We start from the raw sequence: 20,371 nt of genomic DNA, 5'->3' as shown, positions 1-20,371 counted from the left end.
GTTAACTTTCTTTGTGGTTACCATGAATTTTACCCTTATCTTTCTAAGTTTGAAGCAGTCTACCATTACTTGGTATCGCCTTGCCTTCATCTCCGTTAGAAGTTTCTCTACCTATGCTGTTTATTCACTTTTATTGTTCTGATGTTCTTGTCATTTACTGATTAGCTGCTCTGATTCCCTGTTGTATTTCTTTTGGTTGGATAGTCCTTGAGACTTCATTTCCTAGACTGGTATCTGGCTGGTACGATCCTGCATCCTAGATTCTGCCTGTGAGGTGAAGTTGTTTGTTCTTAGATCGAAGAACTCTGTTTAATAATTATTGTAAGTTTGGTTTGGCTTTTACATATTCCCTTAATTTCTGTTTATCTGGAAATGACCTAATTTCACCATCATATTTGAACGGGAGTTTTGCTGGATGTATTACTCATGGCTGGCAATTTTTTTCTTTCAAGATTTTATATATGTCATCCCATTGCCATCTTGCCTATATGGTTTCTGCTGAATAATCTGAGCTTAGTCTTATTGTTTCTCCACTGTATGTAACTTCTTGTTTTTCAGGAGCTTCTCTCAGGATTCTCTGTTTGTCTTTGGTGTTGGCTAGTGTGATTATGACATGCCTTGGTGATTTTCTTTTGAGGTCTATCCTATATGGCGTTTGTTGAGCTTCTTGGATGGCCAGCTTTTCATCTTTCATGATATTGGGGAAGTTTTCTGGCAGCAGTTCTTCAATGATCCTCTATGTGTTTTCTGTTTTCTCCCCCTGTTCTGGAACTCCAATCACTCACAAATTTTTGCTTTTGATTGCATCCCACATAACTCTCAGGTCTCTTCATTTTTCTTTGTTCTTTTTTCTGAGTTTTCCTCAAACAGAGTTGTAGCCAAGTGTTTGTCTTCAATTCCACTGATCCTGTCTTCCGCTGTTTCAAATCTGCTTCTCAGCCCTTCTATGACACCGTCCATTTCTGAAGTCTTGCTGTTTATCTTTTGGATTTCTTATTGTTGTTTTTGTATAATTTCTAGTTGTGAATTTATTTTGCCATTTTGTTCCTTCTTTATTTTCCTGAATTCTTCCAATTTTTTGTCTGTATTTTCAATGAATTTGTCTATTTTTTCCTAATGTTTGTCTGCTTTTTGCTTCAGCTCTCAGAGAATTCTGAGTATTAGAGACTTGAATTCCCTATCAGGTAGTTCTAGTGCATTTTATTCCCCTAGAAAGTCATCTGGTGTTTTAATTTGGATGGCTACTGGAACCATCCTGTCCTGTTTTTGTAAATGTTTTGATAGTGTCAGCTGTCTTCGAGGCATTCAGTAGTTAGTTTTCTCATTTACTGATTGTAGATTTGTTTGTTTCGTCCCCTTTTTTTTTTTAATTTGGCTATGTCTGAGCAGGCAAGCTGTGTGTTCTTTGTTGTTTGCTCATCTGTGGGCACAATACTTTTCGCCTCCTTCTCCAATTGGCAGGGTCAGTCACTCAGATATGGTACAGCAGGGAAGGTCTAGCTGAAGAGGAGTTACTGGGATGGGTTGTTTGTGGCACTTACTGCAGCCACCAGGGTGGGTCGGTAATCAGTGCAGGGCACACTCCAGTAGGCCGTACCTGTGCTGCTTGGTGGTGTGATGTCAAGTGCACAGTGCAGGTAGGCAGTATGCAGTGGGGAGATTGTTATGTGTGGAGCTAAGATGTATATGGGAGAGAGGAGAGAGGAACAGGAACCAAAAACACAAACAAAAAAGAATGCTAGGGGAGAGTGCCGTTGGAGTGGAGAGATGAGAGACTACGAACTGGAGAGAAACAAAAAGGGGAAGAGGAAGAAAAAAAACAAAAGAAAAGAATGAATAAATAAAAACTGGAAAGGGAAAAGAACAGCAAAGTTACCAGGGATCCCACCGGTGCGGCTATGAGGTCTGGGGAAATTGTTCTCAGGTGTTGCAGTACAGCCTGGCTAGAAGGCGTAGAGGTATACAATGCCAGGTATTCAGGGAACAGAATGAGAAGGACGAGAAACTGAGTAATGAAGAAAGACAAAAAGGGAAAAAGAGGGAAAAGAAAACAAAACAAATTTAAAAAAACAAAACAAAACAAGAAAAGCTCCCAAAAAAACAGAAAAAAAAAAAACAATGAGAAAAGAAACGCTCTCAGGGATCCCTCTGCACGACTGTGCAAGCTGAGGGGGTAGGTTCCAAGCCACGCAGCACCACCTGGCCAGAACAGGCTCCCAACTCAAGAAAAGGAAAAGAAGACAAACAAACAATTCAAAACCAACAAACAAACAAAAGCCCCGGGATTCCCAGCCCAGACCAGGACGCAGCTCCACACTCGAACAGAGCCCCGCAGCCCCTCAGGAAGTAGCAAAGATGGCGCACGGAGCCAGGTATTTGAGCGAAAGGAGGGGGAGGTGGTGAGAGGTAAGGAAGAAGTCAAAAGAAGCAGAAAAAAAGCAACACCAGCAGCCAACAAATGGCACTCAGAGAGCCAGCTAGTGCGGGCTGGTGGAATCCAAGCAACCGGTGCTTCCCGGACAAGAGACTGTGTCCGCAGGGAGCAGAGGAGGCCGAGTGTGGGTGAAGAAGGGTAGGGGGTGGGAAAGCGTATATCACAAATTACCGGAGCTCTGCAGCCCCTCATGAAGAAGGAAAGATGGCACACGGAGCCAGGTATTTGAGCGAAAGGAGTGAGAGGTGGTGAGAGGTAAGGAAGAAATCAAAAGAAGCGGAAAAAGGCAACACCAGCAGCCAACAAATGGCTCTCAGAGAGCCGGCCCGTTTGGGTGGGTGGAATCCAAGCAGCTGGTGCTTCCTGGACAAGAGATTGTGGCCGCGGGAAGCAGAGGAGGCCGAGTGGGGGTGAACAAGGGTGGGGGGTGGGAAAGCACATATCGCAGATTACCGGTTGTTTTGTCTCCCGCTGGAAGCTCCGTGAAGCTGCTTTCTTGTACCCCCCGTTTGCTGGTCTCCAGTGGGAGTCCAAGATGGCGGATCCACGCTGTGTTAGCTGATAGGGGACCTCTGCATGAATCTCTCCTCACTCTCCGTTCTCTGTCAGTTTTCTCACTCCATTTGGTGCTTGGCTGAGTTCTTTATCTCTTCATTTGATGTTTTAGGGTTTCAGGATTGTTGTTTTCTCTGTTCGGCTTAGTTTTTCAGATCGTTGCTGTGGAGGGACAGTGTGGTGCTTCTGCCTAGAGCGCCATTTTGCTGGTAGTCCTAGATTCTCATTCTTATCCACTCATATTCCCCTTAAGTCTCTGAACTCAAGCTTATACTCCCAACACATTAAAAAACGACTCTCTAAAAGTCACATTCAGCAAATGTTTCTCAATCCGCCTTCTATCTGAAACTCTTCTTGTAACTCTATCTTCAGAGTAAAAGCCACATGCCGTCTCCTGATTTTCTTCCCACCATCCTCTTTTCTCTACAAGACTGCCTTCTTTGCGCCTGTCTAAGAATGGTATCCAAGACATAATCCTAGATTTCTCCCATATTTTACTTATTTATAGAACTCATGCCACAACTAAGTCTCAACTGTCATTTCAATTTGGATTATTTCAAACTTCTTCAGGCCTGACCTCTGGTGATGGGAAGGCTGTGAATTAGGCAAATGTCTATTATTCCTTCAACAAATGGCTGATTTCAGTTACTTTTTAGAGACCTTGGGCACACAAAGATGAAAAATAGAGTCCTTACTCCTCAGAATTCTACAGTATAAAAAGAGAAAGAAGTGTTTAAAACAAAAACAATGTCAAAAAAGATCAAATGAGCAGTGTAATAAATGACAGCCTATCCCACAAGATAAATGAAATTATTAACAAATATCTGTGACTAGCTCTTAAAAGTGGAAGTAAGAAATACCAAATGGTTATATACAGAAAAATTTTAATAGCTTTTTTATTCAAGTTTTCACAATAAAGTTTCCTTTCTTAATCAACTCTTGAATCAGAAGGTAAAACTTGTCCCTCCTAATCACAGGATAAAGTCGAGAAACTTAAAGCTAGAGTACCACATAAAGAGAGATGAAAAAAAAACAAAAACCTGAAGTAGCAACTCTATCAGGAGGCCAGCATCTGGAAAGTGTAAAAGGGAGAGGTGAGGGCTGTGGTGGTTCAGTGGTAGAATTCTTGACTTCCCTGCAGAAGACCCAGGTTCGATTTCCAGCCAATGCACTTCATGTGTAGCCACCACCTGATTGTCAGGGGAGGCTTGCATGCTGCTATGATGCTGAACAGATCTCAGTGGGGCTTCCAGACAATCTGAGAGGACTCTGAGGGGAAGGAGAGCTCCCACAGGCTCTACTGTTTTTTTTTTACTGTGACTATGAATTCCATTCTACCTCCTGACTTTTGGCTCAGGAAACACAATTACAGAGAGATAAACAAAATGCACAATTATCAAAAAAACTTTAAGGTTGAGTTTCTTTCCCTTCAAATGTCTATTCCAAAGTAGGAAGAAAGTGAGCTAATGCATCTTGAACTAATTTCTTCTGCATCGCCAGTGGTGAAAGCATATGAAGCTTTGAGATGGGGGAAAACGTTGGGGAATCTAGAAAAAGAGAAACCAGCAACTTGTGTAAATCAGCCCCCAAGTAATATGTCTCAAAACACTTTAATCTGACCATGACTGAGAAGTGATTAATGGTGATATAAACACATCTGAGATAGACAAAGTCACAGACTTGAGCTGGAATTTACTCATGAAAAGTAGAACGGATTTCTGAAGTCCCGTGACTATTTGATCTTTAAGACTCTGCCTGTTCACATAAATTATGCAGGGCAGAAAATGCTATTTAAAACTATAGTCTCACTTCCATATTCTGAAAATTATTGAGAAATAGAAACATTCTGAGAAAATAAAACAGCCATGAAACCTAATGACCATGTCTGACCCCAGTGACTGCTTTCAGTTGTGAGAAAATAAATTCAAGATCCTTGGTTCTCCCACCTGACACCAAAACCATAATACGTGTGGTGTCTGCTTTTTATCCTGTTGCATATTCTCTCAACTCACCCAAGTGATTTTTTTGCCATCTTCCACCACGGTGAGGCTGTGCCAAAAAAGACATGATGTGCATTTTTATTATTATGGAAAACAGCATGCACACAGGCTAATTTAATCGCTAACAGAAAGAAAACAGTGCTTTAACTTTTATGATCCAATGAATTTTTAATTATGCCAAAGTTAATTTGCCGTCTGATATCTCAAACAGCAAAAGTCTTCTGCAGCTAGTTAAAATACAATTAAGCCCAACTGATTAGAATTGACATCTGCTACAGTAAATAGACCCAACTAGAGGTGGACATCAGAAGGATTGCTCTCAAACTAGCTGAAGAATATTCCAGAACAAGAATTGCTCTCAAGATAGCTAAAGAGAAATGTGGACCAGAACTTCAAATTCTCAAAGAATCCAGATTTACTGTACCCACTGAGACCAGAGGAATCCCCGAGACTATTGCCTGAGATGCTCTTTAAACCTTGAGATGACTCATTGAATCCAGATTTTCTGGAGCCATGGAGGCTGGATGAACCCTCAAAACTATTGCCCTGAGATACTCTTTAAACCTTAAACCAAAAATATCCCCTGAAGTCCTCTTAAAACCAAACAACAGTTTAGCTTCAGTAGTAAAGAATGTCTGCCTTGAGCATTATGTTCTTTTAAGATACATCTATATGGAATCAGATTGACAACAGCAACTAAACACAGAGGAACCTTATGGAGCAGTGAGTTTACGTTAATGGGGGAGGAACAACTCAGAAAAGGAGAGTGAGAATGGTTACACAACTCAAAGAGTGTAATCAGTGTCACTAAATTGTACGTGTAGAAACTGTTGGATTGGTGAATGTTCTGAGTACTTCGTACTTTTAAAAAATTATCTATATGAGACCAAACGGACAAAAGCTAGTCTGAAGCATAGATGAGAAGTTTGGGGGGCAATGAGACTAAGTTAACAAGAGTGAAAGAACTAGAACGGCAATAATGAGAATGTGGACATAATGTGAAGAATAGAACTAATGTCACCGAACAGTACGTGCAGAAATTGTTGAATGGGAGCATGTTTTGCTGTGTGTATTTTCACCAAAAGTACAATAAAATATTTTTTTAAAAGAGATAGCTAAAGAGTACTCAGGTTGGAGTATTTCCAACCTTTCCAGAGGTTGGAAACAACCTTTGAGCTTACCTGAAGATTAAGACCCAGAAAAGTTAGGAGTTTGCATAACTTGTGGTTAGTCAGTGAGAATGTGATTGATCAGGACTTTTTTGCTCCTAGAACAGCACTCTCTACACTAAAATATGATCATGCTATGAAATAGATTTTAATTTTTACTATCACTGTGGGGATCTTTTTTCTTCAAAGCAGCAACCTTGATCTCCTTGGAGGTGGTCAGAGAAGCCGGGATTCATGCTTACAGCCAAAGGTGTACCATATTACAGAAAACTGGGATGATGGATGGCTCAAGGAATTAGCATTGGGTATCAGCTACCTAGGAGCCCTGGTGGGACAATGATTAAAGCACTTAGCTGCTAACTGAAAGGTTGGCAGTTCGAACCCACCAGCCGCTTCACAGGAGAAAAGACCTGCTGATCAGCTCCCGTAAAGACTGCAGCCTAGGAAACCCTATGGGGCAGTTCTACTCTGTCCTATAGGGTCACTGTGAGTTGGAATGGACTCGACCACACACAACAACAAGTACCTATACAACTTCTGGAAAATCTAAGACAAAAAGGTGGAAAGATGCTGAACAATATCTGGATCAAGATGAAAAGAAAACAGAAGGGATGTAAACGTACTATCCAAAACAACACTCCGCCCAAGGTATACTCTGGATTCTGGAAGATGCTTTCTGAGTTGAATTTAGAAAACTGGGAAGAGGTAAGGTTTGGTAGTGGTGGTGTTCAGCAACAACAATAATAAGCAGTGGTCATCTATTGAGAGCACATTGTGAAACACACAGTCTTGCCTCACTCCTTACAACAACCCTAGAGGGATTCATCTACGATTACTCCATCTCACGGTCGAGGAAATGAAGTCCGTACAAGGAGAGGCCAACTTACCTAACACTGGGCCTCTCATTCAGGGCCCTTTAAAATCTCACCCTACCTGCTAGCAAACAAATTTGTCTTTTCTTGCAGACACTTCACCCTTCCAGCGGGATGTTAAAACATCTACAGGGTACAATTCTGGATTTCAAACTGGTCAACAAACAACATGATGAAAATAATTAACATCACTAAACTGTGTATGTGAAGACTGCGCAAATGGCAAATGTTTGGTGACATATGTATTCACCACAGTTAACAACAGCAACGACAAAACAAGAAATAACTGGCTGATGAAGCAGAGGAAGCACGAAGCTGAGGAGAAACTGTTATCACCCGAAAGCACAGAACAGCTTAGGAAGGAAACCCTAGACGTAGTCACACATTTACCACAAAATATAAGAAAAGCAGGCTCAAAAAAACTAAGCGGAAAAAATAACCCACCAAAGATAAGAATGGGCTTGTGACCAGAAACTATGAAAACAAAGACGACTAATGAGAGATAAGAGGCGTTAAAAAAAAAAAAAGTAAAATGCTGATGATAAGGTCATTAAGTATCCCACAGTCTTCAGGGCAGAAACACGGAAATAAACCAAATAACTACACAGGGCGCCTGGGGGAGACAGAATGTGAATCCTCAGACACTTCAAACAATGGGGTGGGAGAGCTTAACCCAGGAAAAACAGAGAAGGAGCAAGATGAAACTCTAAGAACCATACCATAAATGTTGTTGTTAGGTGCCGTGAAGTCAATTCCAACTCATAGCGACCCTATAGGACAGAGCAGAACTGCCCCACAGGGTTTCCAAGGAGCGGCTGGTGGATGTGAACTGCCGACCCTTTGGTTAGCAGCCGAGCTCTTAACCACTGCGCCACCAGGGCTCCATCATAAATGTTAAGACTCTAAATAAAAGAAGGCTTGTGAAAAATCCTGAGAACAAAGGGGCTTTCTAAGAACAATGGAGCCACACTTGAAGCGGCAGCTGGAGCTGTACCCGGCTCATGATAGATACTCATAGACACACAGTACAGAATGTAGCATTAACCTAACAATGGAAAAATAAATTCCTATTTTTATTTCACTTTTTTATGAACCAGAACAACATGGCCTTTAAGCTATTTATAAGAGTTCCTAACTTGCCCAGGTCCCTGGGCAGGGCAAACGGTTTGCTCTTGTCTCCTAACCAAAAGGTTGGGGGTTCAAATCCACCCAGCAACACCATAGAAGAAAGTCCTGGCGATCGCTTCTGTAAAGATTACAGCCAAGAAAACCCTATGACGCTCAGTTCTACTCTGTAACACACGGGGTCACCATGAGTTGGAATCAACTCAACAGGAAGGAGTTTTTTTTTTTTTTTTAACTTCTATATGGTGATACAAATATCCAAGAACGGACAAATTAACCTACCAAGGAATGGAAGCAACCTGCAAGCAGTCACAGTAAGTGAAGAAAGGTCATGCAAATAGGAAAAGTGCTTAAGAACTGGAAATGGATAAACAATGCAATTTCAAAAAAAACTACTTTGAAAAATAGAGATTCTGAAAACAGAAGACAAGCAAAATTCTAGCATTAATCGTCAGGCATGTGCTTTGAGAACCATTAGAAAGCACAGCAGTGATCACTAACATATGTTAAGCTTGGCCCTGCCTTTTCTTTGTTAACACTGGAAGCCTGACACAGAAAGGAAAAAGCCACAAACAAATGAGCAGCCAACAGAAAACTCGGAGACAGGTGGAAAGTGGATTCATAAACTAATCGACCAGCGCCAACTGGTGTTTCTGCGCTTTGTGTAAGTGGAGTGATGATTCCGGCCCATTCCTATTCATAACACTTTCCTCTCACAAACATTTAAATGAAGACAAAGACAGAAAAGACAAACTTATCAAGTTTGTAAAGTAATATAAAACACAGGACAATTACCACACAAGATGACAGACTAAAGGCTGAGAAAAGAACTTGATAGGCAATAAGAATTGGACAAAATGAAGAGAATACTTTTTATAACTAAGGCATAGGGCTGCCTCTGATTTGATTTCACATTTTTCCCAAGCAACAACAATCTCTACAATTTAGCCAATGAGATATACCTTCTTCCCGTTAGTCATTTCTCCCATTCACAATATTAAAACCAGTTGCCATTGAGCAGTGGTGACCCCACGTGTGTCAGAGTAGAACTGTGCTCCGCAGGGCTATCAGTGGTTGACTTTTTGGAAGCAGATCACCAGAACTTTATTCCGAGGCACCTGTGGGTGCACTCAAACCTCCAACCTTTGGGTTAGCAGCTGAACATGTTAGCTGTTTGCATCCCTATTCCCTTATAAACAGATCCACATAAAGTATTACTATGGCATAGACCTCAGTCACCTAGCTGGTAAAATTATGTAAAAATAAAGTATACGATTTAGATAAGATTATCTCAATTAAGTAAATTTGATTATGCAGCACTGTACTGCAGCCCTGGTGGCCCAGTGGTTAAGAGCTCGGCTGCTAACCAAAAGGTCAGCAGTTCTAATCTACCAGTTGCCCCTTGGAAACCCTGTGGGGCAGTTCTACTCTGTTCTATAGGGTGGTTGTGAGTCAGAATCGACTCAATGGCAATGGGTTTAGCACTACATAACCTTACTTTGAATGCCTATTTTCCAAAGATAACTGATATCTATAATGGATGACAATGAAGAATTACATGATTACAAACTGCCTTCTAAAATCGCCAAAGGCAGAAATGTCTCTGTGCCTCAGTTACTTTTTATATAAAAAGAAGAGGTTAAAATTGGAGCTAAATAGCCTCCAAATTTAACATACTTCAATACTTTATGACAGCAAAATGTTTAACTAAATTTATATTTAAATTATAGGGTTTAATTTCTTTTATAGATGAGGAAGCTTAGACACAGTCTATGGGATTCTAGGCAAGTCTCATCCTCTCTAGTTCTCAGTTTCTTCATCTAGAAAATAAGAATTATAAAATCAATTGTCAATTCATTGAATCCAGGGTGGAGCATCTGCCTAGAACTTGTTAAGGGAGGGAAACTAAATTCCATGTATGAATAAAACCACGTGATGACCTTATGCTGGATCAGAGCAGAGCTACGCAGGACCACCCAAACAAGGCCTGCTCAATACGACTGTAACCAGATCGAATATATTGTCATGTCTAACGAAGAAATAAATAGGGTGGACCACTAAACGAACCTCAAAAAGTCCAAGTCACAAAGCAAACTTTGGTGACATCTATCCAAGCACCACCGGGGAAAGACAGTCTTGTCCTATGATCTTCCCACGCTGTGTCTCCCCCACAGCACAGCTACTCCTACTGAAAAGATGGATGTGGCCAGTTAAGTCACGTGTTCCGGTCCCAATGACAGCAAGACAATCATACTATCTATTTAAAAATGAGGATATTTCCTAAAGAATGTTAGGATTACCTCATCTTAGGAAAAAAAGGATACGAGAAGCACACTATACGTGCTTAATGTAAAAGGTTCTACCTTTAAGTTATTAGTATTTTTATTACCAATAAGTGTTAATATTTTGAACTCTGTCTGAGACATAGGAAACACTCCATAAGTGCTTTAAGATGTTTTTTCAGATTTTTTAATTGTAATACACACACAAGACCATCACCAATTCAATACTTTTCACATGACTTTAAATTTATTAGTGCATTTAATCCTCATCCCAACCCTATGGTACAAAAACAAAAAAAATGAAACCCGTTGCCATCGAGTCGATTCTGACTCATAGCGACCCTATAGGACAGAGCAGAACTTCCCTGTAGGGTTTCCAAGGAGCGGGTGGTGGATTCGAACTGCCAACCTTTTGGTTTACAGCCGAGCTCTTAACCACTGCACCACCAGGGCTCCACCGTATAGTGCCGTGATTATTATTTCCCCCCTTTTAGAGATGAAGCAATTGAGGTGCAGAAAATTGGAGAAACTTTCCCAAGGTAGCACAGCTGGGAAGTGGTGGAGCCTGCAGACTCACACCCAGGCTCTTAGCCACTATTTTAACAATAAACTGAAATTTTAGATTCCTCAGTGAGAATCAACCCACGGAAAGTTTGTAATTCCTAGAACTATTAAAATGTGTCTAACTAATTACAAAAAGGCACTTGAGCTAATAATGGTGGTGGCGGTTGTTGTTGTTGGGTGCCGTCGAGCCGATGCCAGCTCATCGCGGCCACCTCGAACTGCCCCATTGGGTTTTCTAGGCTGTGATTTTTATGGGAACAGATGGTTAGATCATTCTCCTGCAGAGCCGCTGAGTAGGTTCCAACTGCTGAGCTTTCAGTTAGCAGCCAAGTGCTTAACTGTTGTGCCATTGGGGCTCCCGGAACTAATAATTCTGTCTCCTAAAATGTAAACGATGAAGACTAAGTCCAGCTTCTGATGGATGGGGAAGAAGGAGTGGATGGGACCTAGGTGGTCATGGGACAGGAGAGGTGCACCTGGGAGAAGCAAGTACTATAAACAGGACTGATGAGGTTGAGAAGTCCCATCTCATCGTTTAGGAAGAGGCCTTAAAATCCAACCTCCCTCTTCTGACTCTCTCCCGGGAAAAGTCCTCAAGTCATGACAGTCACTCTGACTCACACGGCTAATACCTGGAATGTCTATGTCCCAGTAATAATTGATTTTTACAGTGGAGAATACTGGGATAAAGATGGAGAACAGCAGGGCAAATCATCATCTTTTTTTATCATCTAAATTTTTTAATATTTATTTAAAGGGCTTTTAAAGACTTATCATGTGTCACTCTCCTGATTACATAAAGAGGGAATAGACAAACTAAATAATGAAGCTCTTCCTAAAACATCTTCTCACCAACAGCCCGAACCTTCTGAATCACTTTTTTTTAATTGTGCTTTAGCTGAAGGTTTACAGAGCAAATTAGTTCATTAAACAATTAATACACGTATTGCTTTGTGACACGGATGGCCAACCCCACAGCGTGTCAACACTGTCCGCTTCTTGACTTTGGATTCCCCATTACCAGCTTTGCTGTCCCCTCCTGCCTTCTCATCCTTGCCCCTGGGCTGGTGTGCTCATTTAGTCTCGTTTTGTTTTATGGGCCTGGCTAATCTTTGGCTGAAGAGTGAACCTCAGGAGTGACTTCGGTACTGAGTTGAAAGGGTGTCCAGGGGCCATACTCTCAGGGTTTCTCCCGTGACAGACCAGTAAGTCTGGTCTTTTTTTGTGAGTTAGAATTTTCTTCTACATTTTTCTCCAGCTCTGTCTGGGACCATCTGTTGTGATCCCTGTCAGAGCAGTCGGTGGTGGTAGCTGGGCACCACCTAGTTGTGCTGAACTCAGTCTGGTGGAGGCCATGGTAGTCGTGGTCCATTAGTCCTTTGGACTAATCTTTCCCTTGTGTCTTTAGTTTTCTTCATTCTCCCTTGCTCCATATGGGGTGGGACCATCGGAGTATCTTAGATGGCCGCTCACAAGCTTTTAAGAACCCAGACGCTACTCACCAAAGTGAGATGTAGAACATTTTCTTTATAAACTATGTTATGCCAGTTGACCTAGATGTCCCCCAAGACCATGGTCCTCAGCCCAGCAATTCGGTCCCTCAGGGAGTTTGGATGTGTCTGTGGAGCTTCCATGACGTTGCCTTAGTCAAGGTGTGCTGACTTCTCCAGTGTTGTGTACTGTCTCACCCTTCACCAAAGATACCACTTTATTGTCTATTTAGTGTTTTTCCTTCCTCATCCCTCCTCTCCCTCAGAACCATCAAAGATTGTTTCTTTCTGTGTGTAAACCTTATTGTGAAATTTTATAATAATGGTCTCATACAGTATTTGTCTTTTTGTGATTGACTTGTTTCACTCAGCATAATACCCTCCAGATTCATCCATGTTGTGAGATGTTTTGCAGATTCATCATTGTTCTTTATCACTGTGTAGTACTCCATTGTGTGTATGTGCCATAGTTTGTTTATCCATTCATCTGTTTTGGGCACATAGGTTGTTTCCATCTTTTTGCTATAGTAAACAATGTTTCAATGAACATGGGTGTGCATATGTCTATCTGTGTGACGGCTCTTATTTCTCTAGGATATATTCCTAGGAGTGGGATTGCTGGATCATATGGTATTTCTATTTCTAGCTTTTTAAGGAAGTGCCATATCATTTTCCAAAATGGTTGTACCATTTTGCATTCCCACCAGCGATGCATAAGAGTTCCAATCTCCCCACAGCCTCTCCAACATTCGTTATTTTCTGTGTTTTTGATTCGTGCCAGTAATGCCGGGGTGAGATGGTATCTCATTGTGGTTTTGATTTCCATTTCTCTCATGGCTACTGATCATGAGCATTTCCTCATGTGTCTGTTAGCCACCTGAATGTCTTCTTTGGTGAAGTGTCTGTTCATATCCTTTGCCCATTTTTTAATTGGATCATTTGTCTTTTTGTTGTAGAGGTATTAGATTTTCCTACAGATTTTAGAGATTAGACCTTTGTTGGATTTGTCAGAACCATTTTTTCCCAGTCTGTAGGTTCTCTTTCTACTCTTTTGGTGAAGTCTTTTGATGAGTGTAAGTGCTTAATTTTTAGAAGATCCCAGTTATCTAGCTTATCTTCTGGTGTATGTGTGCTGTTAGTTATGGTTTGCATCCTGTTAAAGCCATGTATTAGGGCCTCTAGCGTTGATCCTATTTTTTCTTCTATGATCTTTAGAGTTTTTGGTTTTATATTTAGGTATCTGATCTATTTTGAATTAGTTTTTGTGTATGGTGTGAGGTATGGGTCTTATTTCTTTTCTTTTTTTTTACGGATTGACTCCAGTTTTGCCAGCACCATTTGTTAAAAAGGCTGTCTTTTCCCCATTTAATGGACTTTAGGCCCTTGTCGAAGATCAGGTGACTGTAGGTGGATAGGTTTACATCTGGGTTCTTCATTCTGTTCCATTGGTCAATGTATCTGTCGTACCAGTACCAGGCTGTTTTGACTATCGTAGCTATATAGTTCTGAGGTTCTGAGGTCAGGTAGTGCCAGTCCTCCTACTTTATTCTTCTTCAGTAGAGCTTTACTTATCCAGGGCCTCTTCCCTTTCCATATAAAGTTAATGATTAGTTTTTCCATCTTTTTAAAGAATGCTGTTGGTATTTGGATTGGGATTGCGCTGTATCTGTAGATAACTTTAGGTAGAATTGACATTTTCACAATGTTGAGTCTATCTATCCATGAGCACAGCATGTTCTTCCATTTATGTAGGTCTCTCTTGATTTCTTGCAGTAGGGTTTTGTAGTTTTCTTTGTATAGGTCTTTCACGTCCCTGGTTAGATTTATTCCTAAGTATTTTATCATCTTTGTCTATCATTCTAATAATAAGCACCTGATGTTACAAAGCTCAATCTAATCAGCCCATGTGGATGAATTGCTGCTGTTGTTGGCTGCTGGTGAGTTGGCCCCCAACTCATAGCGACCCGATGCACAAAGGAACAAAACGCTGCCCAGTGCTGCACCACCCCAAGATCAGCTGTGGATTGGACTGGTGGATGGACTAGGGAGGGTTAAACTAAACCATCCCATCAATTTTCCTAGTTAGCTCAGAATCCATACAGGACCAATGCATCAGGCTACATCTTCATCCATTAAACCCACAATTTGTCTGATTCCACTGGGGCTTAGTCCTTGTTCAACAAGCATTCTATTTCCTGTCTTCCTATCTGGATCTCCCTAGAGGGCAAAAATGTAACCGCCATTTGAAATCCAAGTCATCTAGTCCGAGATTTTAAAAAACAAATTCCAGCTTTATGTATCAGTCTTTTGAGTTAAGTGATCCACTCATGAGAGATGAATCTGATTTTGGCTTACTTGGGAGAGGGAGGGAGATCAGCTTTCTTAGTCTATGACCCCAAGTCAGATCTTGATCGAAGGGAGCAAATGTCATTCTGAGGATCCCTTGCAAGGATTCCTGGTTTACTCCCTTCATTCTCTGCATGGTTTCCTCTTTTCCGGTAAGAACTATTTTTGCAACTGCCAGGGTAGTTGCAGAGATTAAACCAGCTAAAGGTAACTGTACTAACCAAAGTTACCAGTATAACTTCGGAGTTATGGAAGTGACATCCACTGCTCTCCCCAACTCTCACCTCTAGACTTTATTAGCCCAGATAAAAAGCTGGTAATTACAAAACCTTATGCTCACACTAAAGTTTATTTTATATATGCAATGAGACTGCACCAGACCTAAGAGTTTCAGGGAAAACATTTTTTCCGCTTACTTTTCAGATACTGAAAAACAGATGATTTAGTTCAAAAATATATCAGGGTGTGGCAGAAGGGAGATGGCTCCTAAAAAAAGATCTACCAGAGGCCAAAAGGATTAAAAATCTAATTCCTACAGATAAACAGGCAGTATAAATAGAAAAACTATATAAATTACCCAAAGTCCAAAGGCAGAAAATCAGTCCGATGAACAGTAAATTTATAGCTTCAGAATGACATCACATCCAAACTTCTTGGCCATCACTACAATTATAATAGTAGGAGCCCTTGTGGCACAGTGGTTAAGTGCTCAGCTGCCATCCAAAAGGTTAGTGGTTCAAACCCACCGGTGGCTCCATGGGAGAAAAGACCTGGCAATCTGCTTCCATATAGATTAAAAAAAAACAAAAACAAAAAACCAAACTCGTTGCTGTCAAGTCAATTCCAACTCATAGCGACCCTGTAGGATAGAGCAGAACTGCTCCATAGGGTTTCCAAATAGCGCCTGGTGGATTCAAACTGCCAACCTTTTGGTTAGCAGCCAAACTCTTAACCACTACATCCATCAAGATTACAGACGAGGAAACTATATGGGGAAGTTCTACTCTGTCCTACAGGATTGCTATGAGTCAGAATGGACTCAACACCACCCAACAACAACATCGTAAGGACCAACAGGGACTATTATAAGGCACCATAAAAATGTTTAATGATCTTAAAGAGGGAAAAAATTCATGATAAACTCTGGAGAGCCACCTTTCAGTTTGTTTTTTGGTTTTTTTTTTAAGGTTATTTAAAGTTTATTAGAAATTGGTTAATGGGGATAAGGAAGGGATATTTGTCCACACTGTTGTTGTTGTTGTTGTTGGGTGCCGTCAAATTGATTCTGACTCACAGTGACCCCATGTGACAGAGTAGAACTGTCCCATAGGGTTTTCTTGGCTATAAGCTTTACAGACGCAGATCACCAGCTTTCTCCCGAGGAGCCACTGGGTGGGTTCGAATTGCCAACCTTTACTTAGCAGCCGGGAGCTTAACTGTTGCACCACCAAGCCTCCTTACCTTCTTTTGTGAAACCGTTCATCTTTTGCAAAACTCTTCACGAGTCAAATTAAAAAAACTAAACAACCAACATAAGGAAAAGTTCTATTTCCTGCTAGTCTGCATTTTTTCTGGCTGTGGCTGCGAGTTGACATTTTATGTTGCAATGACAGCTTTCCCCTTTCAGGGTGCCCTTGTGGCGTTGTTGACAGCCCACAGGTGCCTTCATCCTCCAGGCAGGTCAGTGTAAAGACGACACAGTGAAACCACATGAACCATCAGGATAAAAAGCAGAGCGTGTACCTCGTTCAAATTTTAACCGCTGGTAAAGCTGGAACTGATCCACAGGTACCAGACCGGCAATCTGAAATCAGAGACGTCAGAAAGATAAGGTTGCAGTAATCACATAGTTCTGAGTTACCAGACTTTTAATGATTTCTCTTTCTTGCCTGGCTTACTATGTCCTCTTTATACCAGTGATTTGCAAACTTCTTTTTTGCTACCATGTTCTGATCCTGCAGCAATAAAAGGCAACGTCCAAATGTCCCCATTCCCCTGCCATGGCTGGGAATCACTGCTTAAGACACCAGTCACAGAACTAATTGACTGCCTTTCATTCTTTGATCGGTGGCTACCGAGATCAAGGAACAAAGGCCTGGCGATCTACCTCTAAGAAATCAGCCACTGACAACCCAGTGGAGCACAGTTCTACTCTGACACACACGAGGTCGCCATAAGTCAGAATCAACTCAACGGCAGCTGGTCTGATAGGGTTTTTGGTACCAAGATCAGACAACACAATTTCATTATTTGGATTTCTCAAATTATTTGCCTACACATGTGAAAGATGCTACTTTCTACATACGTTTAAAAAGTTTTTGTAAAGACTATGGGTATAGCTTTAGAACCCTTAAAAACTAAGGTCAAGTAGATAGTTCTTTTGGAATTATGAAAGCTCCATTTGTTACCTAGGGAACAGTATCTTCTAAGCAATGTAACAACTTTTTCTGACAAAAATCACTTCATGGGGCCCCTAAATCTTGATTATCATGCATTGGTAGTCCATGGCCCTGTTAGAAGAAGAAATACCAAAAACATGTCTTGTGGCTAGAATGCCATTTCCACTACAGATGGAAATATGAACACTTACTAGCAAAAAACAGTGATTCATATCTAACTAAATAACATTTAAGATCCATCATTTTTAAAAACTGATTTCAAAGGCAGATACAGGAAAAGCTAACTGCTCTTAAACTGACATTCTAAAAATACTAATTCCTTTGATGTCAAGATGTAAGTATATTAATGTTGCTGAAAAGATTTATAAGTGAAAAAAAAGTCGGAAGATTTGATATTAGGCTTCCTGACATGCAGCAAGCTGACAGAATACAGTCTTAGCTTTGACAGTTCCAACTCGCAAGTATTTTTTTTTTTTTTTTTGGTATAAAATCCATTTAGGTGGAAGTTCTTGCAACTAAACAAGGAAAAGCTGTCTGCTTTGAGAAAACTACAGTAAGAAAACATGCAGCTAAAATCTGTAGTTAACAAATACATTCAAAAACATATTCAAAATTTAAACTTCCCCTTCAAGTACAAAAAAATTCACCTTGTTTTGCAAATATTAAACTAAGTTAGCTAAACTGCATGAAGAATCACAAAACAGGCAAGGTTAGTATTTTCTATTCCAAGTATGTAAAGTATGGGAAAGCATAAATTTTATTTAATTTTAGAAACATTTTTTTCCCCAAATTTTCTTTCTCCAGCTGGGGGTAGAAAATGTTGCATTTTCAATGGTGACGTAAATTAAAGCCTCTTAGCAATCATTGTATGAATTAGGGTGAGAGTTTCATTCTGCTGAAAGCCAGTTGCGTTTCGTCTGTTTTTATACTACCTGGGCATCTTTTCCGAAAGACAGAGGTGTCTCATAAATAAAATGCAGAGCTGGAGACAGAAGGTGGAGGCTAGTGTGGATGGGAGACACTGAGGAATTAAGAGTTCAGCTCCTAACTTCGTTACTCATTCACGTGACAGGAGAAATACCCTAAGGCTACTTCAACTTTGGGGCCAAGGGGACTTGGGGATGACATCACCTGGGCCCAAGAGACCTCAGTGATGTTCTATAAATCTATTTTCAAAACCCCAAAAAGCTATTTGAGGTCTATGAGCCTCTAGGAGAATATGGGACAGCCCTGTGCCCCGTTTGCCCTCATCTAAGTTTCTGGACTGAAGAAGACCTTCTTCAAGCACTTCTAAGTTAACCCCTAAAAACTCTCATTTAAGTTCCATGCTGAGAGATTTATGTAACAGCTAAGTCAAACCAAGTTCACAGGAGACAAAGGTAAGATGTTTCAGACATCTATGAAACACTAATGAGAAAATGACAGAAATTAATGCAGTAAAAAGTCGTAACAGCAGAGACATGTTCAATGTTAAGATACAAAGATGCATTTACTTCAGAGCAGGTCTCTGTTAGGTCTTCGTCTCTTATTTTGTATCTTCTACCTATTGTTTTATAGGTCAAAGGTTTATATGGAATTAAGCCTTAATAACGTAAAAACCATTGTTCTATTGAACTCTGTGATCACAAAATCCAAGTTAATTCCATCATCTGTTACTCTGTTTAATCCTGTGGAATAAAGATAACCTCAGAACACACTATTTATCCTCCAGTTCCTGCTAATGAGACTTGTCTCTTCACCGCGTACTCATCAACAACACTGGGCTGGACCCATGGGGATACAATGAGGCAAGAGATACAGAAGCTGCACGAGACACTGACGGTTCAGTGGTAGAGGTGTCCCCTTCCACGTGGGACACCCAGGTTCGATTCCCAGCCACACAATGTTCCAATCCCCAACTGACCAGGCAGTGTTTCTGGGGTTGCCATGAGTCAGGGGCCATCTTGATCGCAGCTAACAACAACAGAAGCTGCTTTCAAGGAATGTAGATTAATGGGGAAAAGCAATCAATTCACATAAGATTAAAAAAGATCTAACCCTAACTCCTTGGTCTTGCTGTCCATGTTGCAGGGTTAGAGCTAATTTTCTGAAATGTTTCTACCATACTTTTGGTTTTACATGAGAAAAAGGTGAACCTGGTAAAAGGACTGGGCAAAGCATTAAATTCCTGGTTCTGTGTAATTATGATTTCATCCCAGGGTTATCATCTGGAGCTAAGTCACTATTGCTCAAGGCCTCCAGTTCTACAATTATAAAAATTATAATTGAAAAAGTTATGTTAGGATAATCACTGAAAGTTTCCATCAGGCCACAGGTAAAAAGGATGACAACATTTTTTTTTTTTTTTTTTGGAAGAAAAACACAAGGAATCTAAAACTGATTGACGGACTGAAAATGTTAGAGAATAATGCCCATTGCCACTGAGTCAATTCCGACTCATAGTGACCCTACAGAGAATAATAACAGACTATAAAGGGGTGTCTTCTGGTATGCAATTATCCTCTTTCTGCCAACCAAAAAATTTAAAATCATGCCAGAACATTCTTCAGCTATTTTGAAATACTTTCAGACTTGCAAAAGGTTCAAAAAATTGTATAGGGAGTTCCTATGTGCAATTTCCCCCAACTTCCCCCAACGTTAAAATCTTACGCAACCATAGTCAATTACTGAAATCAGGAAATTTACACTGATACAATTAACTAATCTGCAGGCACTTTTTAAATGTCACAAACTGTCCCACTAATGTTCTTTTTTCAGTCCAAGGTCCAACTAGGCATTTAGCTGTCATGTCTGTTAGATTTCTCCAATCGGTGACAGTTGCTCAGTCTTTCTTTGCCTTCATTACTTTGACATTTATCAAGAGTCCGGGCCAGTTTTTTTTTTTTTTTATTGTACTTCAGGTGAAGGCTTACAGAACATGAAACAGTAGTACACATATTGTTTTATGACATTGGTTAACAACCCCACAACATGTCAACCCTCTAACTTCTCAACCATTTTTTTTAATCAAAAGATATACCATTTCAAAAATTTCTAAATGCACAGTTCAGTGACATTGACTACGCTCTTCCAATTGTGCTGTTATTCTCACTTAAGATGAAGGCTTACAGAACAAAATAGTTTCTCATTTAACAG

At 40.5% G+C, this 20,371-nt stretch overlaps 1 protein-coding gene across 2 annotated transcripts in view; it reads right to left on the bottom strand.

Annotated features, from left to right (window-relative positions):
• RNF144B (ring finger protein 144B) overlaps window positions 1-20,371 on the bottom strand; it is a 95,736-nt gene that overhangs the window by 19,704 nt on the left and 55,661 nt on the right. For both annotated transcript variants that reach the window (XM_023737489.1, XM_004382987.2), the window contains one exon: window positions 16,581-16,641. In XM_023737489.1, coding sequence (XP_023593257.1) covers window positions 16,581-16,641 — 61 coding nt within the window. The remainder of the gene's footprint in view (window positions 1-16,580; window positions 16,642-20,371) is intronic.

The sequence above is a fragment of the Trichechus manatus genome, unplaced genomic scaffold (assembly GCF_000243295.1).
Source record: "Trichechus manatus latirostris isolate Lorelei unplaced genomic scaffold, TriManLat1.0 scaffold00103, whole genome shotgun sequence".
Classification (NCBI taxonomy): domain Eukaryota; kingdom Metazoa; phylum Chordata; class Mammalia; order Sirenia; family Trichechidae; genus Trichechus; species Trichechus manatus.
This window is presented reverse-complemented; position numbering and strand designations above follow the sequence as displayed.